General features: G+C 40.8%; 1 protein-coding gene across 4 annotated transcripts in view; it reads right to left on the minus strand.

Moving 5' to 3' along the window:
* Positions 1-25,539, minus strand: part of LOC138926556 (uncharacterized) — a 463,340-nt gene that overhangs the window by 182,603 nt on the left and 255,198 nt on the right. For 2 of the 4 annotated variants that reach the window (XM_070281100.1, XM_070281102.1), the window contains exon 12: positions 15,172-15,283. In XM_070281100.1, coding sequence (XP_070137201.1) covers positions 15,172-15,283 — 112 coding nt within the window. Of the gene's footprint in view, positions 1-14,938; positions 15,110-15,171; positions 15,284-25,539 lie in introns of those variants that run through there. The other 2 variants (XM_070281103.1, XM_070281104.1) reach the window with 2 other exon arrangements.

Raw genomic sequence — 25,539 nt, forward strand, 5'->3', positions numbered from 1 at the left:
GATAGAAAGCTGGAACTTGGTACACATTCTATTTTTGGTCAGTTAATCCGATCTACCGATAATCCGAATTTTATAACGATCGGTTGACTATGTCTTATAGCTGACATATGTATAACTGAACGATCGGAAATGGTATTTGGTAGAAATATCAACTTTCGTATTTTTGAAGATAGAAGCTTGGGACTTTTTTTTAGATTTTTTATTGTAATTAATTGGTTATATTATGATGTAATCATAAGGATCGGCCAACTATATCCGATGTTTGCGATATATATCCGGTTTTAACTGCAAGGGTATATCAACATCGGCTCCGCCCGAAGTTAGCTTTGCTTTATTGTTTTTCTTAAATTTTATCCAAATTATTTGCTTGGCTCTGGTATCTTTTCTTAATACATTTATTGTGGTATTTATATACTTTATACAATAGATTTGCCACATTTATTATGAATATTATAACAATTAATATGGTTATAAATTTAAGATAACATTGGCTGTAGAGTCTACAGTTTTAGCGTCTACAATGCCCATGTTGGAAAAATTTTCTGATAATTCTAATTCTATATCTTTGCTTATATTTTTTGTCTCTATAGACATTTAGTTTTTATACATATTTTCCTGCCTATTGTTTCGAATGGCTTTTCGGGCCAAACGGCTTACCGGTCGACTCAATTGTCGTCGGGTATTACAATGACTTTTAAATATATATATTAAAATTATTATTAGTTTAGCTATATAGGCGTTGGGCGCACTTGGTTGCGCTGTCGGGTTGTCCAGCACTCCATAGAGTATATATGGTGCCGCCGGCATCTGCACCTTTTGTGGTGCTGTCGACTTCTTTAGGCGCAGCTTGATTTGCCGGCGGTGCCGGTGCTGGGTTCACTGCCTTTTGTTGCTATTCCTGGTATCTGGTATGCATGTCTCCATGCAGTACGGGCTGTACAATGGACCGGCTTCACAGTGAGCTGGACATCTGGCTTTTTAAGGCTGTATCCTTTCCCGATCTGCATGATGAGTTTTTGGATTAATTATTTTATTCTGAATTGTTTGTGAGTTACAGGTTGAGTCAGTGGCTTTTTTCTTTAACAACGTCTCGATGTGTTCGAGTTCGTTGAAAAGTTTTTGAGCAATATCCCACTTTGGGGGATTTTTGCTTTTGTAGATGGTCATTACGATCTCAGACTTGCGTTTTCTGAATCGTTCTTTGATCCCACCACGCCTTTTGCTGATTGCCTGTACTCACTCAGAATTATTTCCGTTTTTTTCATGTCCAGTTGTTGTTGCTGCTGTTGCTTCTGATGTTGGAAGTGCAGTCCTAAGTCCATCAGGACTTGTGTCACGGTCGCCATGTAATCCCCCAGATCGCCCAGAATGAGCCAATTATATTCGCACGTCTGTGCTCTTTAATTTCGGTTTTATTTCTGACTTTAATTCAAAAGATAAAGAATTCTTTAAGTCTAAATACATAAGTTTGGGGCGTGCTGCGCTACCAGTTCAGCCGGCAGCGGAGCAGCTACATTATATATTTTTCTTATATAAATATACTTAGGTGGTATGTTGAGAGGGTGAGCATGTCTCATGAGCATGCACGCTAAGTTATTGTAAATGTATCGAGAGACAGTCTTATGCACACATTTCTTTGGCACAGCGTGGGAGCGTGGGAATGCTGACTTAGCCTAATTCATAAGTGGGCGGTCATATTTCGCGCACATGAATTGGTTTATTTGTTTGTTATATGCATGCAGGGTACAGTGTTACCTCGCTACATGTTTCTACAAATGTGCATATTACAAGACAAAGCAGCACCCATTCGGGATATATGGATTTTCTTGAATGAAAATCTTGTACGATATTATGAACCATATGAAAATATAACTGTTGACGAGCAACTGTTTCCATATCGAGGCCGAACAAGATTCACTCAATATATACCATCCAAACCAGCAAGGTATGGCATTAAAGTATGGTGGGCATGCGATTCGAAGACGAAATTTCCATTACAAGGAAAATTATACACTGGAAAAGAAGAAGGAGCTGAAAGTTTTGCAACAGCGGCAGAACAATGATAAGCGATAATTTCTTCACAACATTAGACGGCGCTCGACGATTGGCTGCTATTGGCATCGCATTTGTTGGCACTATTCGATCTAACAAAAGATGTCTTCCCAAAGAAGTTTTAAAAAGCAATAAACGGCCACTCTTTTCAACTGTGTTTGATTTTTGTGACAATCTTGTTTCACTTTGCAGCTACGTACCAAAAAATAATAAAGTGGTCAATTTGCTCTCCACCGTTCATTACACAAAAAATGTTGAAGGCGAAGCAATGAAACTCGAAGCGATAAGAAATAAGACATAAAGAAATTTAATGTTATGTTTCACTACAAAACTCATTACTATTCCATTTCTTTTGTATTAAAAACTTTTTTTTGGCTCATAATAAATGATAAAAATTAACGAAAGAAAAAGTTGTTTTCTCTCACATTCCGGATATTTTTGCAAGTTTATTTTTCCTCACATAGGTGTCGAGGTCGAAATAAAATAAACAGGTAAGAAATACAAAAATTTACCTATTCAAGATAAAAATTCGACCGCATGCAACTCTAATTCCCATACAAATGTTTGTAAACGTATAGGGGTCTGGCCAGGCACCATGTGCGTGGAATAAGGTTTTAAAATATGTGCGGACGGTTAGAGGAGGGAAGCAGGAAATACACCGCCTTCACTGTACCTGGGAAAGGCGGAAAGTGATGCCGTTCGGTTTGCACTCAGCCTCGGCAACGTTTCAGAGGGCCCTGGACCAGGTCATAGCCCCGGATATGGCTCCACACGCATTCGCATATCAGGACGATATCATCGTGATCTGACGCACCAGGGAGGAGCACATGGAAAACCTAACGAAGGTGTTCAGGAGGTTGAAGGCGGCGAACCTAAGAATAAATGCGGAAAAATGTAATTTCTTCAGGCAGGAGCGGTTGTACTTGGGGCACCGAATAACGAGCCAGGGGATCGGAATGGATCCAGAAAAGTTCGCCGCAGTTACGGAGCTGCAACCCCCGACAAACGTCAAGGGAGTACGCCAGTTCATTGGGATGGCATCCTGGTACCGGCGGTTCGTACCGGATTTTGCAGGAATCGCGAAGCCCATGAACGATCTCCTGCGAAAGAGAACGAAATGGGATTGTACACCCAAAAACCAGGAGGCATTTGAGACATTGAAATCACGGCTGGCGGAGGACCCAGTACTGGCGTGCCCAGATTTTGAAAGAAGATTTGTGCTGCAAACGGACGCCAGCGATTACGGCGACGGAGCCGTCCTGACCCTGGACACCGAGGAGTGCGAGAGAGTGATCGCGTACGGCAGTCGAACGTTAATGGGGACTAAGAAAAAAAACTCAGACAAACTACATGAAGGGATACCAGTTCCACGCGATCACGGACCATAAGGCGCTGAAGTGGCTAAAAAGCCACTGAGGGTGAGGAAAACAATCGCCAAAGTGGCCGCCAGATACTTCTGGCCAGGGATGCAGAGGGAAATCCGGAAGTATGCCAGAAAGTGCGAGACGTGCCTGAGGTACAAGACGAGCCAGGTGCAGGCGGCCGGAAAGATTCTGACGCAGGAGCCGGAAGACCCATGGGCAACAGTGTTGTGAGCGGCCTTTGTAGGTCCGATCCCAGATCGAAATATGGAAACACAATGGTGTTGGTCATGATTGATCGGTTTTCGAAGTGGACGGAAATGGTGCCACTTCGAAAAGCAACGACGGAGGCGCTACAGAGGGCGATCCGCAAGAGAATTTTCGCTTGAAATGGAGTATCCAAAATAATGGTGACGGACAACGGCATACTGTTTTCTAATTTCAAAAAGTTTCTCGGGGAACTCGTCGTGCGCCACCAATTTACCGCCCCGTACACGGCGCAAGAGAATCCCACGGAAAGAGCAAACCGGACGGTCCAGACGATGATCGCCCAGTTCGCTGGGAAAGATCAGAGGACGTGGGGCGAGCACTGGCCAGAGCTAATGCTGCCATTGAACTCGGCAGTATCGGAGTCCACGGAGTATTCGCCGTGTTTCGTGACGCAGGGCAGGGAGCCAAGGATGCCGCGAGCCTTGTTCGACGAAAACGCTGTAAGCACAGGAGCTGAACAAGGCACGCCAGCGGAGAACGCGACAAAGCTAAAGAAAGTCTTCGAGATAGTGCGGAGGAACATGGAGCGAGCGGTCCAGGACCAGGCACGGCCTGGAGACGGAAGTGGAGCCTACGGTCGGCGATACAGTGTGGTCAAAGGAGCACCATTTGTCGAAGGCGGCCGAGGGATTCGCCGCAAAACTACGCCACGGTATGACGGTCCCTACACGGTCGTGGATTTCGTGTCGCCGGTTATTGCAATTTTACGGAACGGCAGGAAAATGAAAAAAAAGAGGTCACACGTTAGTGAGCTAAAGTGCCAATATGCAGAGCAGTGGGGGGCAAAACTAACACAAGTTTAAAATTTAAGTGTGTGCGTAGCAGAGAAAAACAATGAGAGAAAAGAATTCACTAAGCGAAAAAAAACGTATTTTTTTATTTCATTTTTCGTTAATTCAAAAGTTGGAATGGGCACAAAAATTGAGTATTTTATTAAAAAACAAGAAAGCAAAGCTTACTTCGGGCGGAGCCGAAGTTGATATACCCTTGCAGCTAAAACCGGATATATATCGCAAACATCGGATATAGTTGGCCGATCCTTATGGGAATATGAATATATAATCCAATTTATTACAATACAAAATCTAAAAAAAGTCCCAATGTTCTATCTTCAAACATGCCAAAGTTGGTATTTCTACCAAAAACCATTTGCGATCATTCAGTTATATGACAGCTATAAGATGTAGTCGGCCGATCGTTATGAAATTCGGTAGGTTGGATCAACTGACCAAAAATATAATCTGTACCAAGTTCCAGCTTTCTATCTTCAAAAACACGAACGTTAGGTCATTTCCGATCGTTCAGTTATATGGCAGCTATAACATATAGTCGGCTGATCCTTACGAAATTTGGCATGTCGTATTATTTTGCCAAAAATAGCGCTCATGTAAAATTTCTCACTCTAAAAACACCGAAGTTTTACCATTTGCGATCAATACGTTATATGGCAGCTATAGGATATAGTCGGCCGATTCCGGTCGTTCCGACTTATATACTGCGTGCAAAAGAAAGAAGAGTGTGTGTAAAATTTCAAGTCGATAGCTTTAAAACTGAGAGACTAGTTTGCATAGAAACAGACAGACGGACAGACAAACGGACATGGTCATATCAACTCAGGAGGTGATCCTGATCAAGAATATATATACTTTATAGGGTCGGAGATGTCTCCTTCACTGCGTTGCACACTTTTAACTAAAATTATAATACCCTTTGCAAGGATATAAAAATACAAATTTTTAAAATCACCTTAACATCGCCTCAGTTCGATCGAATAATTCCCCATAATTTCATGGGGTCGTCAAAATAATTTTGCCAACTAGTATAAGCAAGTATATATCAATTCCACCTTTCCGGCTTCGTGATAATTAAATCCAATTAATTAAAGATTAAGGTTTCAACTCCACCTTTCCTGCTCCATAATAATTAAATCCGACAATTAGTCAAAAATAAATTATTAATAATTTTTTTTTTTTTGTGTTAAATCCAAGCCAAAGTCAAGTCCACCTTAAGGTTTCAATTAAATCCGAGAATTAGTCAAAAATAAATTATTAATAATTTTTTTTTTTTTTTTGTGTTAAATCCAAGCCAAAGTCAAGTCCACCTTTCCGGCTCCGCAAGTTCGAATATAGTTATAACAGAAATAAGTGTGGTACGAGCCGCACTTGTATAAATATACATATATAGATCGTTATCATTTTTTTTTCCGAACGAGCACGAATTTTCCGGTACTTGTCCATTTTCTGTGCCTCTAACGCTGCTTCTACTCCGCATCAGGCAACATCCGCCTCGAATTGTGCCGCACACGACTTTCCTTTCGACGTCGGTGCCACTAGTTTCCACTTATTCCTTGTAATCGCATTTCATCCGCGATCTCACCGTTCTCATCACATTAGTGTAACCAACCACCGTTTCGTACGAGGCACCTATTGCGCAAGTCAGTCGACAAGCGTTGACCAGCGAATTGGATTCTAAGAATGCCCACGGGAGACGACAAAAAGCCGCGTTCGATCCCAGCCATCCGTTTGGACAGATCTCAATCCGCGTCTCCGCGGTCGCCTCTTTTGATGCCTAAGGCGTCCAGTGCCAGTCCAAGAGCAAAGAGTAACGAATCCGTCAATACAATCCCCGGTCCTTCACAGAGGCAGACTCACTCCGTTGCGAAAATGGCTCAAAGTGCGGTCGGAGTGGCGCTGAAAAAGTTCATCGCCACAACAGGTCGGATTAGCCAATTTGAGGCTAACATAAATACTCCGGGCGCCCCAGAAACGGAAATAGGCTCCCAATACATGTGCGAAGTCCACCGGGATCAAATTCAGGCACTGTGGGAGAAGGTGGAGAAGAGCTATGAGAACTGCTCCGATTTGCTAGCCGTGTCCGACGACAAGGCGGCCACCTCGACAGTGCTGGAATCGAAGTACAGCTACTGTTACTCCGTCTATTCTAAGTGTATTGCCCAGCCTTGGGGGAAAATTGCCTTCCAATCTACTCAGGCTCCACCGAGGTCTTTGCGGGTGATTATCTTCGGTGGCCCACCTTCAGAGACTTGTTTACGGCCATTTACATCCAAAACCCGCGGCTCACCCCAGGAGAGAAGTTGTTCCACTGGCTGTCCAAAACAAGTGGTGACGCACACGCCATTGTTTCTAAGGCTCCGCTCACCCATGAGGGGTTTGTCGCAGCGTGACAGCGGGCGGCTATTGGTCAATAGCCAGTTGAAAATCCTTTTCAACATCCAGGCTATTTCTCAAGAGTCCGAGGTCGCGCTGGAGCTGCAAGCCACCATTCAGAGTTATCTGACAGCCCTGGAAATGTCCTCCATCAGTGTTGAGGCTTGGGACTGACTCCTGGTATTTATGATTTCCTCAAAGCTTCCAATAATTTCCAAAAGCTTCAACTAATAAGGCCGAAATTCCAACATGGAAGGAATCTAGTTCCTAACTTCCTGACGGAGCACCATCGCACTCTGGAGGCCATCGACGACGTCAGGCCTAGTGGCTCCGGGCAATTTCCGCCAAGGTCGGGACTTCCTACTGCCCCTGCTCGGAGGCTCAATTCATACGAGAGTCGAGTAGTTCCGGGCCAAATGGGCTGCGATCTCTGTTCGAGGGAGAACCACCCCATTCGATTATGTCCGGGTTTCCTAGAAATGGTCGTAAATGGGCGCTATGACTACATTAAGAGGAAGAAGTTATGTTTAAACTGTTTTGCCTGAGGGCACCAGCAGCGAGACTGCACGAGCGCCCATACCTACTTCACATGCCACAGCCGACACCACACCCTCCTGCACCGCGGCAATCCGTTCGCCACCGCTCCAAGTCCGCCTACGCCAGCAAACGGCACAGAGGATCAGTCGAATGTGCAGGTGTGTTTCGCTTCCGGGTCAGGAGCCGTCCTACTGGGGACGGCCCTTATCAACGTGTGCCATTTGGGGTGCAGCGTGTAGGCACGAGCACTGATAGACTCAGGGTCCGAAGCGACTTTCATAACGGAACGACTGTTCAACCTTGTCAAGTTTCCCTTCAAGTTTCCGGCCTTAATCAGACCATTTCCGCGCAGTCTACTAAATTGTGCTATTTCTCCATTCGGTCGCCGTCTAGACCCGGGCTACAATTAGAGACTGCGGCTTACGTTCTTCCGCAGTTGGCAGGAAATCTGCCATCATATCCGATTCCGCTAGATCGTCTCAAGGGGCTGCCCGACATTCCCCTGGCGGACCCCAACTTCTTTGAGAGCTCCCAAGTCGATGTGTTATTAGGAGCTGACATTCTTCCGTCCATTCTCCTCTTTAATTCGAAGGCTACCATCTGCGGGTCGCTTCTCGGTCAGGAGACCAGTTTTGGATGGGTGCTGACAGGACCATTATTTCCAGCCAACCCCCGCAGCGTGTCCATTTTCTCCACACGAGTTGTCCGCAGCCTTGGTGACTCACTGGATCAGGGAGATGTGCCCACACAGATCAGTTCGGAATCGGATTCAGGTTGCGAGCACAATTCTGTCTCGACTCCTTGTTCAATTTACGCATAGCATCACGCTGCACGGTGGCAATGAGCTGATGATCCGTCTGATCCGAGCCAAATTCTGGATTCCAAGATCATATTCAGCATGATGTAGCCACGTCCACGCAGCGCCCAGTCACTGGAGAGCAGATGTACCCGAAGTACACAGTTCTACACAGATGCCGAGTCTGCAGAAGGATCCATCCGTTGAGGAAGGGTCGGCGCTTTCTGCGTCTCAGTGCCGAGAAGCGTTTCCGGGCGGTTGTCGTGAACCTGTTCTGCTCCAGCTGCCTGGCTCACGAGCACTCCGACGGATCGTGTTGGCGTGGGGACTACTGTCGGACATGTGGTCAGGATCACCCCTCACTGTTGCTCCTCGTGGAGAAGCCGCGGGCTCGGCGCCAGCTACGTCAAGAGGAGCACCGGTCATGGAGCGCGGAGACAGCACACGGAGTGTCTCACCTGGAGTTCGGTCGTCGTCCGCCAACTCCCAGCGCGGTTTGGTTGCTTCTCGGCCTTCGTCCGCCACTTTCCGGCACTCACAAGCCGGTCCACGGTTATCGACTTCCCGGCGCTCGTCAGCAACTCCTCGGCATTCTTCCGCCACTGGCTGGTAGTCTTCAGGCGCAACACGGCCTTCGTCCGCCGTTCATCGGGTGCCGTCCATCACTCGTCCGCCCGTGTCATCCGCGCCTAGGCAATTTTCCGCCTATCGTCAAGGGCCCCCGCAGGACGCGGCCACTGCGCCCACCCTATCGTCGCTGCTGCAGCGGAACAGCGTGAACGTGTTGCCGACTGCGCTAGTGCGCATTGACACCGGGACCCGGATCTTCGACACGGGGGCCTTCATCGACCCGTGTACGCCCTCGAGCTGCATTGACGCATCGCGAGCGGCGTGTTTCCGTCTGCCCACTACCAGCGTGGGGGATGAACAAGTTTGTTCGGCCACCGTGGGTTCCAAAACCAATGATAGCGTGTCCGGAGCCGTAACGACGAGGGATCTCTTGCAACCCGAGTGATTGCAAGGGGGGCGGGATGTTTAGGTGAGGGGTCGTTGGACCGCCGCTCAGCTGAACTTAAGAGCGCACCCGCGCTGAAGAGCTCATCCGTGCTGAAGAGCGCATCCGCGCTCGCCCCTCTATGCACTCTCTCTCGTCGGCCGTCGTCGATCGTCCGCTCTGGTTGTAGCGTTTATTTTTACTAAGTTAAGTGTGGTGTCTCATGTAACCAGCGAATAAAGCTGAATGCGCCTAACCTAACGACGCCCCCGACTTCTTTCATTTTTATTACTGGAATCTTTTGCGGCAGCAACGCCTGGAAACCAAAGGCTTTGGAGTGAGCTAGGCATTTCAAAGAGTAAGTAAAAAAAGGAAAATAATGCAAGTCGTCAAATATAAATAAATGTTTTTTTTCAGCAAGGACCTGGTTTAGTCATCCAGCAGATGAAAATTTAAAAAATTTTTTGTTTTCGGATACCACTTAACTTTACCAAATGGTAAAGTTAATTAGAAATCACTACATCGACTCTGGTTTGTTTGTTAATGGGAAAAAAATTGACAAAGGCGACAGTCCAACAGGCAATTAACCACTGCGCTAGGTCTGATTTATCTATATTATTTAGGATTACACAAGATCATATTAATGTTAACTCACTTGTTAAGAAGAAGGTTAAGTTGGCGACACAATTGTTTTCCAATACAAACGCAAGCTCCATAAGACGATAATATTCGTTGGGATATGATGTAGATAACGCGTGCGAGACCGCCGATCTTTTCAAACTTGTGAATGATTGGTTTGACGATTTTAATTCCAAGTTGTCTACATCAAATTCCATAGAAACGACGCATCCCTTTGGCAAAGATCTCATGATCCAAAGACACACTTTGGCCAAAATGTCTGAGATCATGCGCACGGAGATAGTTGGAAAACCTTACATTATTCCCTTTCAAAAAAGAATTTTGGTTAACAACAAATCTCTGGATGAGTTATTTGCCTATTTGTCGGAGAGATACGGAATGGAGTATCTTTTAACTAGTCGTATTAACCAATACATAGTGGAAAACTTTTTTTTTTGGCCAAGCGGTCGAGGGGTGGACTTCATGACCATCCGACTCCGCTTTAATTTAAGTATAGATTAAGAAAATATATTACAGGTATGACAAAACTAAAATAGTCAACTTACATAAAATTGATAAATAATAATAACAGTAATAATTGCCAAATGTTTAGCTCTTTGTTTCAGAAAAGTGATCGTTAGTAAGCCTTGTGTGTCTAAAAAAAAAAACACAGAATAGTTGTCATACAATTGCAATGTGAAAGAGGACAACTCTGATAGATGGTTAAACCTAAATTTTCAAACAAATCAAAAACCACAAGAGAACGATCAAAATGATTTTAGCATGGACACCTCTGAAGCTGATATTGACATCGACAAAAAGAAATTGACATTGACGAATTGTCGGAGGATGCTCTGGAATATATAGGAGGTTATATAATAAAAAAAAATTAAACATTAATAACGAGACCTCGACTTCAACATTTACGTATGTCAATGAAGTATCGCGTGGCGGCCTTATAAAGAAAATATTTTTAGCATTAATTAAGGAAGAATTTCGTATTAAAAATATTGTTAAAGATAATTTGTTAAAGCCTGCTGAGAATTTAGATAAAAGGTTAGATGTAAAAGTTTTTATTTTAAAATTCGCTTTTTTTTAGAATAAAGAAACTAAACAAAAAACTAATTGTTCAAAAACAAAAACAAAAATTAGTATCTTTTAGAGTTAGATAGATTATTAGATTAGATAAATTAGATTAGTATCTTACTTAGAGTAAATAAAATTACTCAAAATAAAATTATAAAAAAAAATTTCAGATGGAATTTTTCAATGAAAAATGGAATGGCATGGAATTTTGTACCACAGGGTTGAACAACACACTCTGTTACTGTTTCTTTCGCACTTTTAGGAAAAAAATCGTTCAAACCAGTGTGAGAGCAAAGAGATCAGAAATATCTTCTACTATCTTTACTCTTCAGCTCTGTTTTTGTTATGGATTCTCGCGCTTTCTTTAAAACAGTGGTGGGAAAACTGTCATTTTACATAGCACGCGTGTATAGGGTAGAAAATTCTGCCACAGCGCTGCCGGCACACTGACAGTGTAAGCACTACCAAATTCTTTTAGAAGCTCTCTCATTTGCTCACATTTGACAGCCCAAACTTAAAAATCAAAATGTTTTCACTGAGAAAATTTTCTTAGAAATTGGGTTGGAAAAAGTTTTCTCCATAGAAAATATAGATAGGGAATCGCAGTTTTTCATTTGTTTAAGAACTGTTGTTAGCAAAGCTGTCTTAAAAAAAAATACGCTATTTTAGTGCCCATTCCAACTTTTGAAATAACGAAAAATTAAATAAAAAACTACGTTTTTTTCGCTCAGTGAATGCTCTGCTCTCATTGTTTTTTCTGCTTGCATACACTCAAATTTTAAACATGTGCGTGTTTTGCCCCCCACTGCACTATAGGAAATATGACCTATATGAAATATATCTCAAGAACGAAACAAGATATTTAATAGTCAATAGATTTAAAATTAAAAAAAAAAATGTGGGCGTGGCACCGCCCACTTTTTAAGAAACACTAACTCAAAAACTAAGCAAGGTATTTAAGTTTTGATTTTTGATTTGAGTTTATATGGTCAAAAGAACTCAGATTTGAAAAAATTGTGGGCGTGGCACCGCGCACTATTTAAAAATAACATGCTAACTGTCGAACTAAGTAAGATATTTCAATTTGGTTCTTTTTTAGTGTTTTAAAGCCATAGTCTTTTTTTGGAAAAGTAGGTGTGGTTTTTTTTTTTTTAATTAAAAATCTTTTATTTTTTTTAAATTTTTATCGGTCTTGCACTAGTCTCACAGCTAACAGATTCACATTCAAAGTTTTGAGGTTGCCTTCTTAAATTATAAATTTCTTCGAAAGTGCATAGAAGGGCATATTCATATTTCACTCATATGAAGAACATTAAACAATCTACAACACGGACTAAATTACAATGTTCAACTCGGTCCGACTTAGTTTAAATCTCTTTTTAAAAATGTGATTTATTTCTAAAAATTTATTTTGATAGACTACTTACATTTTCACTTTATTAAGGGGAGGGTAAGGTCAAATCATGCGAAAAAAGCCATGTTTTTGTGATTTTTTTCCTGACGACACAGTTAAAATTTATTTATTCAACCAACGGTATATTAAAGTATGACATTAGAAGAATGTTTAATAAAATTTTTACAAAAAAATATTTAAAAATATGGCAATGGTAGCAGTTGTCCGGACGTGTCGCCAAAAAAAGTTGAATTGCGGTGCCCCTCATAACTCGGTGCTGGATCGTTTGTAATCAAAAAATGAAAATTCATTCGTTAGATAATAGTTCGCCCCAGGTAACGCTGTAAAGGTTTTTTGAAAATTGCAATTTTTTAATTTTTTCGAAGACTTTGAAGTGAAAAACTCAATTTTTTGGGAAAAAATCGGTTAATTTGTCATTGCAAAATCAAAACTATGAAAAAAAAAAAAAAAAAACTCGACAGCGTTACCTCGTAAAATATGTACAGAAATAGTGTTTAAAATTTCAAAAGGATCGGTGCAGTAGTTTTGAAGTTATGAGGGGCACCGACTTTGAAAACGTGAGTTGTGCGAATAACGCTTTAAAGTTTTAAACAAAACAAAATCCAGTGTAAAACGTTTGCAAGCAACTTCGTCAATAAGTAATAACTTCGTCAATTTCGCTTTAATTGACTTGAAATTTTGACACAATATTCTTCAGATATTATGCATTCAATTTAAAAAATAAAAAAAAAATGGAAAACAAAAAAATTTAATACCTTACCCTCCCCTTAAAAGGACAACACAAGTTTTTTGGACACTTCACATACACAAACACATAATACAAACAACATTGAAAAGTATCCATTTCAAATCTTTTGATTTTGTTCATAAAATTTTCAGTATTCGCGTTTTTAAAATCGCACTAAAAAATCGTAAATCGACTTGGAGAGTAGCCTAGATGGAAAGCGCGCGCTCCATAAGGAGCGTTCTCCTTATGGTCCTTGAGGTCTCCTTGAGGTCCTGCGTTCGATTATATGAATGAGCGGTTGTTTCAATTTTAAAAATTTTTCGTTTTTATTATTATTTTATTATTTTATATTTATTATTTTTTTTACTTTTATTTATTATAGATATTTTTTTTTTACTTTTCATATTTATATTATTATTAATTTTTTTAATTGCATTCTGTTACAATTGTTGTAAAAATAAGTGACGGACGTATCGGATGACAAAATGCCGCCATTAAAAATACTATTTGTTCTTCTAACTACCACATCGGCGCATTGAAAACAGAAACGAAAAATTGAAATTTCCCTTCAGTACCATACCTTAAGGATTACTCAAGGAAACGTCTAGGTAATAGTATTGCCCCCCAAGAAATCCTCGGGGTATGTTTCATACAAACCATCGAGGAATTTCCATAGAAGAGTTCCTCGCATCGAGGAATTCGAACACCTCAAGGAATACTCCAGGATTCCTGCAGTTATTCGAAGAGCATTTCGAACTAAATACCCCAGGGAATCCCTGGGGTATACTCTCAGGAATCTTTGAAGAAGTACCACAGGGAATCCCTGGGGTATACTCTGAGGAATCTTTGGGGAAGTACCCCAGGGAATCCCTGTGGTATACTCTGCGGAATCAACCATTCAATAAAAAAGAATTCAAAAAAATTAAAAATTATTATTATTTTTATTATTACTTTTATTATTATTATAATAACAAATTATTTTTTTATTCATTTATTATTACAAATTACTCATTATTATTTTTTTTTTGTTTGTTTTTTATTATTATTATTTTTTATTATTATATTATTATATATTTATATATTATTATATTATTATATTATTATATTATTATATTATTATTATTTTTTCAACACTTTCTCCGGCGATTTCCCCGGATCCACCATAGATATACTATCTGTAAATAAAATAAATAGAAATTAGATATTGCTTACATTATTTGTAATTAAAATACATACCGATCAAAACTCCATACAAATTTGGAAACGCCTTCAATTTCTTATTCCCACTTACTCCGTCAATATTGTATTGGACGATGAGGTCCTCGACGAAAATATATTTCAACGATTTGGTTAGGGGTCCGCGCTTCAATATATTGGTCACTGCGGTGGTCTGCAAAAATTAATAGGTATTAAACATTTTTTTATATTTTATTTATAAATATTATACTCACACATTCTTCCTTCATGCCACGGCCTGAGGCGAAATCTAAGGCTGCCAATGCCTCTTCGGTGCTGGTGGCCTTGCTAATAAATAAGATCATTATATGCACTACTCACCAGAATTAGTTATTATCACCTGGTCACTTAAATGTTTTTTAAAAAATTTAACTTCAAACGCAACAAACAAACGCGTGTAATTCATACACAACTTGAACATCAAATGCAAAGAGAAGGGGAGAGGCAAGACGAAACCGAAAATTGTAAACCGATAATTCTGGAGCGTGCCAGGGTATAGTCGACAAACGCAATGCCAACGCAATTAGAATCGCACAAGGCTAATAATCAAACATGAACATATTGGCTTTGCCTAAAGCCAATTATTAATACATTTCAATATACCATATGATTAGATAAGAAAAATTAATTTAATATAATCTTAAATATATAAATATTTCAATATATTTTAAAAAGGGTATTCTGACGTCGCTTCCATTCATTTGGTTTTCGACACCGATTTTTTTCTCTCCCTTCCCTCCTCTACATGTAAAGCTGTACCAGTACCATGTACCAGTAAAGCTTTTTTCCCAATCATTTATAAAACGGCATATATTCATCAATAATACTGATAAATAGAAGTATTTTCGTTTCTTTAAAACATGGAATAAAAAAAAAACATAATTTTGAGTCAATAAAAAAATTATATATTTACCTGAAGTCTTGAGGATGGCTTTTTTATGGAGGTGTGACGCAATCAACGTAGTAGTTGCAGTTACAGACGGTTTAGGCGGTTTAGTCGTTTTAGCGCTATCATATCTATAATTCTGAATCGGTAGGTATAAATTCAAAGCGTTTTGTAGATATTTCGCGTCGTTCCAGTATGTTCCAATACATCAAAAAAGATGTTGATTGTAAAAAATTTGGAGAAAATAATTTAAGCAATTAGTTTAAATTGAAATATTAAAAAATTGTAATATTAAAATTAAAATTATTTAAATTATTAAAATTGTATTAAATTGTAATATTTAAATATTACTTATTAAAAATTTAATAAGTAAATTTTTGAATTTTACTTCTTTGGTCTGCCAGATTAAAAAAAAGGCGCTAAAATTTTTTAAGCCTTCATGTAAGTTATTTAAGTAAGAAATTTTATTAAATAAAATCAGTCTGTCCTATCTGTGTATCTATCTTTGCACTTTGAAGACGCAGTATATAAAGCGGATCGGATCACTATATCTTATAGCTGTAATATATTTATATATAATATATAAAATGTATTAAATATAAACCATAACACCAGTTAGAGTTTTAAAGTTAGATATTTTGTGTTCTATTTTCAAATGAACCTGTCCTATCAAATTTCACAAGGATCGATCGACTAAAGGTGTCATATATCCGAATAATCGAAAACAGCTTAACATTAGTATTTTATTTTTGAGTATAGAAACTGGGGACTTTTTTTTCAAAACTCGTTAAATTGTTAAAAAAATTTGTTTTATTGTTGAAAATATTTGTATATGCACCACTGTATATCTTATTCCTCTTATGTTATACATTAAAGTAACGAGTAACGAATTATCTTTCTTCTTTAAGTTCTGTTTCTGTCTGCGTGCAGCATTTTTTAGTCTCTAATAAATCGTCAAACCGAATAGGTTATGGGCCCAGACCAGGATGAAAACTACTGCGTAATAGTCGAAAAGATTATACGATAATTAGAGATTCGGTGGTGTTTAATGAACAAGATGAGTTTGCAATACTCAATAGAAAAACTTGATAGTGACAATTATAGGTCGTGGGCAGTGCAAATGAAAAGTCTGCTGGTACACTCAGAACTTTGGTCAATTGTGTGTGGTCGTGAAATTAAAAACGGAAGTGGAACGGTTGCAGAGCAGGCAAACTTTGATAACAAGGATGAAAAGGCCCTCGCGAGTATTTTGTTGTGTATAAAGCCGTCCCAGATTAACTATGTTAAACACTGCAAATCATCGATGGAAGCTTGGAAAAAGCTGGCTAGTGTTCATATGCCTAGTGGACCAGCGCGTAAAATACAGTTGTTTAAACAGTTGCTGTATAGGAAGATGTCAGAGTCAGACAGTGTCACAGTGCATTTGAGTAATTTCAATGACGTCATCGAGAAATTACAAGAGATCGATCAATCAGTCCCAGAAGAAATGTTAGTAATAATTTTGTTGTCCAGCCTATCTGATTCGTACGAAAATTTTGTAATTGCTATGGAGACGCGTGATTATTTGCCTTCCTTGATTTCTCTAAAAATTAAGTTGCTGGAAGAGGGAGAACGACGAAAAGTGGGAGACAAAATGGAAAATAATGCGGAACAGAAAATGTAATCGTCGCGTGCCGAAAAGGAAAAGCCCAAGCATAAGAACGACATGAAAAATGTGGAATGTTGGAATGGCGGTCGTTACGGACATGTTTCGGCAAAGTGCTACTCAAAACAGAAAAACGCAAGATCAGAAAAGGATAACAATAGTGTGAGCAAACGCGAGGAGAACAAAAAGTCGTTCTCGGTTTTCGCTGCCGCAGCGCGCCAAAGTGGACTAACGAAGAATATTTGGTGCATTGACAGTGGGGCAACAGCCCATTTATGTGCAAACAAATCGTTATTTGTTTCAATTCGTGAGCATAAGAAAAAAATAATGCTGGTTGGAGAAAATTACATTGAGGCTGAAGGCATTGGAACAGTAAAACTGTTTTGGCAAGAAAACATTATTGAATTGGTTGATGTATTGTTCGTACAAAACCTTCAGTGTAATTTTATTTCGGTGTCGAGAGCAACTAATAACGGGTTCGAAATAAGTTTTTCGAAAAATAGTGCTAGTGTCAAGAATAAGAACGGCGAAACGGTATTAAAAGCGAACAAACAGAATGACTTGTTTATTTTCGAAAATAAGAACAAAACGGCTTTTGCTGCAAAAGGAAAAACAAATCAAGTAATAACGTGGCACAATAGATTCGGACATTTAAATTTCGAAAGTTTAAAATCCATGATTCGAAAAGAACTGGTGTATGGTTTACGCGGAGTAACCGGTAGCACGAATGACTTTGTTTGCGAGACTTGTGCGAAAAGCAAGATATGCGTGAAACAATTTCCAAAAGTGGCGAAAAATCGTTCGAACAAAGTGTTGGGGCTGATCCATACGGACGTGTGCGGTCCTATGAGTGTAGTTTCCAAAGGTGGAGCGCGTTATTTTGCTACATTCATAGACGACAAGACGCGTTATGTATCGGTGTATATGCTGAAAACAAAAGACCAAGTTTTTGAGAAATTCAAAGAATTTATGTTGTTGGCTGAGAAGCAAACTGGGCAGCAGATTAAAGCTATACGGAGCGATTATGGTAGAGAGTACAATAATGGCGCATTCGAAAACTTCCTGGTAAGCAATGGGATTAAGAGGCAGCTCACCGTTCCCCATACTCCACATCATAACGGCGTGGCTGAGCGTGCCAATCGTACGCTAGTGAAAATGGCAAGGAGCATGATGGTTCACGCTAATGCGAATGAGTACCTGTGGGGGGAAGCGATAATGACTGCGATGTATTTGAGGAACCGATCAGAAACGTCTACATTGCCAGACATGACTCCATACGAAGCATGGTTTGGGAAAAAACCCAGCGTATCCCATCTTAAGGTGTTTGGTACAAAGGCGATTGTGCTAGGCAAGACAATGAAAAGGAAATTTTCTCAGAAAGGAATAGAGCATATCCTGGTCGGGTATTCAGAAACTGCCAAAGCGTATAGACTCTTCAATCCTGATACGCAAACTATCAAGGAAGCTAGAGATGTGGTGTTCCTTGAGCACGATATGACAAAAACCGAGGATACATCGACCGTAGAACTGACGGAGAACATGCAAGGGACGGACAGTCGGGAGCCGAAGATGGTGAAGACGAGTTGGTTGATAGCGTCGAACGAGTTCAGCGAGGCCCAGGTAGGCCTAAGATAATTCGTACTGGAAGGCCAGGACGACCACGTAAGGAGTATAATATGCTTAAAGCTATTGGAGTTGCCGACGTCCAAGTACCGAGTAGAGTCAAGGAGGCTTTGAGCTCGACACAGGCTGAAGAATGGAAGGTTGCGATGCAGAAGATGTATTCTCAACTATAGTCCACCAATACATGGAGTCTTGTAAATCTTCCTCCTGGCGAGAGAACTATTGGATTCAAATGGGTGTTTGCGGTTAAAGGAGACCAGTACGGCAACGTGGAACGGTTCAAGGCTCGCTTAGTCGCAAAAGGTTGTGGACAGGAGTACGGCATAAACTACACAGAAAATTTTTCCCCAGGGGCTCGATATTCTTTTATCCGATTGGTGATTGCACTGACTGTCGAGAACAAAATGTTTATGCATCAAATGGACGTCGAAAAATTTAACTTAATTGTTGTATATGTCGATGATCTAATTATTGCCTGTTCCAGAAAAGAAGACCTTGTCGACATAAAACTTCAAATCGCACGGGAATTCGAAGTAGTAGATGGCGGAGAGCTGAAACATTTTTTAGGCATGGAGATCGAGCGGGATGGAGAGACGGGCAGTGTGGCAATTGGCCACAAGCAGTATATCGACGGGCTGTTACGAGATTATGGCATGGAAGACTGTAAGCCGAATGCAACGCCTTTGGAGGTTGGTTATCAGAACCTATGTATTTTGGACGACTGTCCACGAGCTAACCAGAAGCAGTATCAATCGCTTATTGGATCACTGCTGTACCTAGCAATGACTACGAGGCCGGACATTGTTCATTGTGTGGCAAAGTTGGCTCAGAGGTGCAGTGACCCCCATAAGGAACATGAGGTGGCCGCGTCCTTCGTTACCTAAGAGGAACTTCAAGCTTGAAGCTGCACTTTGTTCGAACTGGTGTGCCTGTTCACTGCTTTGTGGATGCAGACTGGGCAGGTGACTGTACTGACCGCAAATCGTTCAGTGGTTGGGCGTTCTTTTTGGCTGGAGCAGCGTTTTCGTGGGAGTCGAAGAAGCAGAGCATCATAGCACTCAGTAGCACGGAGGCTGAGTATGTGGCGCTTTCAACAGCAGCTAAGGAGGCAGCTTACGTGCTGAAGCTGATATCTGAGATGGGTTTCGAGACGGCGCCAACATTGATGATCTACAGTGACAACCAGAGCGCCCAAAGTTTAGCGAAAAATTCGAGTTTTCATGCTAGAAGTAAACATATAGATATGAAGTATCATTTCACAAGAGATTTATATAAGAAGAAAGGTATTGATATTAAATATGTTCCAACCGAAAAAATGATTTCAGATGTTTTAAATAAAGCTCTATGTAAAGTTAAGTACACAAAATGTTTTACTTCACTAGGGTTAAACTAAAAAATAATCTTTTGAATTAGATATACCGCGGTGAGAAGGAGTTTTGAAAATATTTGTATATGCACCACTATGTATCTTATTCCTCTTATGTTATACACTAAAGTAACGAGTAACGGATTATCTCTCTTCTTTAAGTTCTGTTTTTGTCTGCGTGCAGCATTTTTTAGTCTCTAATAAATCGTCAAACCGAATATTTATAATCAAATTTTCATAATTTTCATAATTAAATCCAACATTTGCGATATATGTAAATTAAGTTTTTTGTTAACCAATGAATTAAAAAGAATATAATTTTTATTTTTCGTTATATAACATTGGTGTTAAACCTTTATTCATTAAACACAATTAATACAAGACACTTAATTTTTTTTTGTGAACCGTTCGATGTCAGGGGCGGATACTAGCTTCTGAAAAAAGTTGCTTCACTTAAGTCCGCTTGCTGCACTACAAACAAGGACAGTACCGTGAAGAAATGTGGAAACTGCGGAGGCAGCCATACGGCAAACTATAGAGGATGTATTGTGTATAAGGAGTTAAAGAGTCGCATGCGTCAAGCGACCGCAACGCGCAACCTAAATCCACAGAATGCGTACGTTTCGTCAAAAACCACGCCAGACGTCTTCTTCGCCAAAGCTGCGAGATCCTCATTCGGTCCACTAAACACCACCAACGGCTTCTCCTATGCCGATGCTCTACGATCTGGAAGGGAAATTCCAATTCAGCCTAACTCTCAAAGCGCTCAACAGGCCCCAGAACAGCCACACAGCAAAACGGAAACTATGATGCTTACCCTCCAACAAAGTATGATGGAGCTTATGTCATTCATGAAAACGACCATGCAAACGCTTGTTCAAAACCAGAACATGGTGATACAGCTGCTCGTAGCACAACAGTCCAAATAATCTATGCAGGCGCTACGAATATCAATGTGGAACGCCAATGGTGTCTCACGGCATAAACTAGAATTGTCACAATTCTTGACCGAAAACCATATTGACGTTATGCTACTGGTGGAAACGCATCTTACAAGCAAATACAACTTTCATATAAGAGGCTACACAATCTACCGCACAGATCATCCAGATGGGAAAGCCCACGGCGGAACTGGAGTTCTAATCAGAGAACGAATTAAACACCATTTTCACAAAAGGTTTGCAACAAACTTCTTGCAGGCCACATCGATACAAATTCAGTCAAGCAACGGAATCCTTTCAATTGCTAACGTTTACTGCCCTCCTCGCTTCTCAATCTCGGAAGGACAATTTATGGACTTCTACAATTCACTTGGGGATCGATTTATAGCCGCAGGAGACTACAACGCCAAACATACGCACTGGGGATCACGTCTAGTGACTCCCAAAGGAAGACAATTGTACAATGCAATTATAAATGTGAAAAATAAACTGGACTACGTTTCCCCTGGAAGTCCCACATACTGGCCAACAGACTCACGAAAGCTCCCAGACCTTATTGATTTTGCAGTGACAAAAAACATACCTCGCAATCTAATAAGTGCCAAAGCAGTCTCGGACTTATCATCAGACCACTCGCCTGTGCTTCTAACGCTTCTTCAAAGCCCAGAAATAACCGAACACCCCTTCAGTCTGACGACGACAAAAACAAACTGGCTAAAATACAAAAAGTACGTGAGTGCCCACATAGAACTCGCCCCGGATTTTAACATGGAATCGGACATCGACTACACTACGAGCGCCCTGGAAGAAGTACTCGTTGCGGCAGCTAAAATCTCTACTCCTCATAGGAAAGAAGTAGACCGAAACAAACACTTCAAATCTAATCAGCAAATCGAACAGCTCGTGCGAGAAAAGAGGCGCACGCGTCGTGATTGGCAAAACAGCAGATCACCAGCTTCAAAACAACGCCTTAAGGAAGCAACCCGATCACTCGACCAGGCTCTTCACCAACAGGAAGAAAATGCACAGCTGAGGTACATCCAGAATCTCTCGCCAACAAGCACAAAGTACCCCCTGTGGAGGGCCCACCCAAATCTTAGTGCCCCAATTGAAACGACCACCCCGATAAGAAACTCTTCGGGATGCTGGGCTCGCAGCAACGAGATGAAACATTCGCCACACATCTCCAAAGTGTCTTCCAGCCAAACCCAGCCTCAAATTCATTCCTCCTGCCAGTAATTCAGCCAGAGTCCTCCCCTCAGCCAGCCGCACCTCCATTCCGGCCGAACGAAATCGAAAAAGTCATAAGAGGGCTAAAACCAAAAAAGGCTCCCGGTGGTGACCTATTGACCCCAAAGATGCTGATCGAACTTCCAAAATGCGCTATAGAGGTCGTCTGCAAACTATTTAATGGAATCATTAATCTTGGCTATTTCCCAAAAAAGTGGAAGAAATCCATTATTATAATGATTCCGAAGCCTGGAAAAGACCACACAATTCCGTCATCATACAGACCAATAAGCCTTCTATCTTGTTTGTCTAAACTGTTTGAAAAATGCTTGTTAACTCGCATAATACCACATTTGGAAGCTTGCAATATCATCCCGGCACACCAATTTGGCTTTCGAAGAAACCATGGAACCATCGAACAAGTGAACAGATTAACATCCGAAATACGCTCAGCCTTCGAACAACGAGAATACTGCAGCGCTATTTTCCTCGACGTATCTCAAGCTTTCGACCGAGTTTGGCTCATCGGACTCATGCACAAAATTAAAACGTATTTGCCAACATACACCCACAAGCTACTGGAATCATACCTCTTCAATAGGGTATTCTCAGTGAGATGCAACGCAGCTACTTCGGGCGACTACACCATCGAAGCTGGAGTTCCACAGGGAAGCGCACTCGGGCCGTGTCTATATGTTTTGTATACTGCGGATATTCCTACGAGCGCACAACTAACAACGTCAACGTTCGCCGATGATACCGCTATCCTTAGTCGCTCCAGATGCCCAACGCAGGCAACAACCCAACTGGCTAATCATCTCACAATAGTGGAAAGGTGGCTGTCCGACTGGCGTTAAGGCTGCAAACATAGTGCGCGCTGAGACTAAGACGAGGATGAAGACGAAGCTGAAGACGAAAAACAGTACAGAACAATTCATATGAATTCGCTCGCCCGCAAACATAGTGCGCGCTGAGACGAAGACGAAGATGAAGACGAAACGCAAGCGTTCAGCTTCAAACGGTGCGGTACTGTTTTTGAAGACGAATCGCTTGCTATTTTGCTTTGTTCCTTTTGTTAATTGGGGTATAATTGGGGTTTTATTAAAATTTGTCCAATTTTTAATAAATAGCGGTTCAATTTTTAACAGAATGTAATAAAATGTGCTGATTTTCATTCTGGTATACTCCACAAATTTTTTTTCATCTTGTCGCAGCTCATTAAATAATTGATGAAATCCGCCGAATACTTTTCTTCCCAAATTAAATGGGTGAATTCCTTCATTCACTGTTTTCTTTCGTTTTAATTTTAAAAATAAACTTTCCTCTAACAGTAGCTCATCATCTGAAGAGAAATCCATTGCGACTAACATCACATAATCGCAACAAATTCGTCTTGCACTATGCAACCTATTAGCATACTCGCATCGCAAGGAATTCATCTTCAGCTTCGTCTTCATCTTCGTCTTCGTCTCAGCGCGCACTATGTTTGCAGCCTAAAATAAACGAACAAAAGTGTAAACATATAACGTTTACTCTTAATAGACAAACATGCCCTCCGCTTTTACTAAACGGTATGCAGATCCCTCAAGCTAACGACGTAACGTACCTTGGCGTTCACCTTGATAGACGACTTACCTGGCGTAAGCACATCGAATGCAAAAAGATGCATCTAAAACTGAAAGCCAGCAGCCAATTCACCAGCACAATTCAGTCCTAAAGCCAATCTGGACGTATGGCTCCCAGCTGTGGGGGAACGCGAGCAGCAGCAACATAGACATCATACAGCGCGCACAATCAAAAATCCTGAGAACTATCACAGGGGCACCTTGGTATGTTCGCAACGAAAACATCCACCGGGATCTGGGCATCCTCGCAGTGAAAGACGAAATCCAGAAGCAAAAAGAGTCATACAAAGAAAAACTGTCTTCGCACCCAAATTTTCTCGCTCGGGGATTGACTCGGGTTTCTAGCGTATCCCGCCTTAGACGCAACGACCTCCCAACCCAGCAATCGATTTTTAGGGCCGTCTAACTCCGTATCAGTCAATATGACTGTTAGTTAAGTTAAAAATATAAGATTTGATACACCTCTTGTTAGTCTCGCAAAGAGAAGATTCAAGAAATAAAAGCAACGTTAAAATAAAAAAAAAAAAAAAAAAAAAAAAAAAACTAAAATGCGTGCGACTCCTCAGAAAACGCGTGAACGGAGTGAACTGGCGTGAACTTCGGAAACCTGCGTGTTACAGCGAGTCGCCAGTCCTTCCTTGCCCCACTTCTTTCCTTGTCTATCCCTTCTCCTATCTCTTCTCCCGCGTGATTGGCAAGGAACAAGCAGTGCAAACACTGGGGGACACATGCTTCAACTTTTGAGTCACGTCGAAACGACGTTACTAACCAAGGTTGATTAATTAACCAAGGAACAAGGCGCATATCTCAAATGGCTTATTATAATGGCTTATTATAAATATTATAAATTTATCAATATTTTAAACACATAATTTAACAATAATTGAACTTTTACGCAAAAAAAATTGACTCTCAGCAGACAAATTAGTTGAAATTAACTTTGAGAATCGAGTCGCTTCAACGTTGGTTTCCAAGATGAATTGACCAGAGATGACAGCTAAAACAAATTGCTACTTTGAAATGAAGATGTCGTGACTGGCACCAGGGTTTGCATTTACTACTCCGTAGCAGCGAGATGCATAGAAATATTGCTCTGCTATTGCTACCGCTGCCACTTTTCCGAGAGCGGGAGCGGAGCCGTAGCAGAAAAATAAAAATTGTCTGCTCTGCTCTGCTCCGAGCTTTAAGAGCGAGGAGGTTAAAGCTATAGCTATAGCAATAGCAGAACAAAATATTCTGTGCTCCTCGTAAAAAAAAAAATCGTCCTAGCCAAAAATCTAGAGCGAGAGCAGAGCAGTGAAAAAAATATTTTTGTATGTCCTACTGCTCTATTGTAGTTTTCTTTTTGTTTTTTTTATCTGATTTTTATGCACCGTCATTGTGTGACCACTTTCTTTACCTCCTTTCTTCCTTACCCACTTTCTTTACCCTTGTAAGAATGATTTGTAGGTAATAACAAATATTTTTTTTTAACAAAATTAAATCTAGTATATAATACTAAATCTAATGGGTTTCTTAAAAGAGTACTAGCTGCTATGGCCTTCGACTCGAGACTTAGTTAATTATTTACAATACTTAAATATTAAGGTTGGATTTGATTACAAATGTATAAAGGTTTGTTATGTTTTCTTGAGAAACTACATTTAAACTGTCGGAGGGTTTATGTTGTTTGAAAATGTGAGCCCTGACGCTCTCTAGAAGACGGCATGAGTTAAGAAGATGGTCTATTTCAAGGCGTTCGCCACAAAGGCAAGAGGGACGTGGTGTTCCTGTAAGAATATGTTCGTGTGTTGCACGAGTGTGTCCGATGCGAAGGCGAATGAAAGTTGAGCATACCCGCTTTCCAAGGTAGGCAGGCAGAGAAATTTTTGTAAAAGTATTGTTGATGGAAAAATATCGGTGGTTATAAAGTTCCCATTCTCCAATTTGTTTGCCCTTAAGGTGATGACGGATTAGGTTACTTAT

This window comes from Drosophila bipectinata, chromosome 3R, assembly GCF_030179905.1.
Source record: "Drosophila bipectinata strain 14024-0381.07 chromosome 3R, DbipHiC1v2, whole genome shotgun sequence".
Classification (NCBI taxonomy): Eukaryota; Metazoa; Arthropoda; class Insecta; order Diptera; family Drosophilidae; genus Drosophila; species Drosophila bipectinata.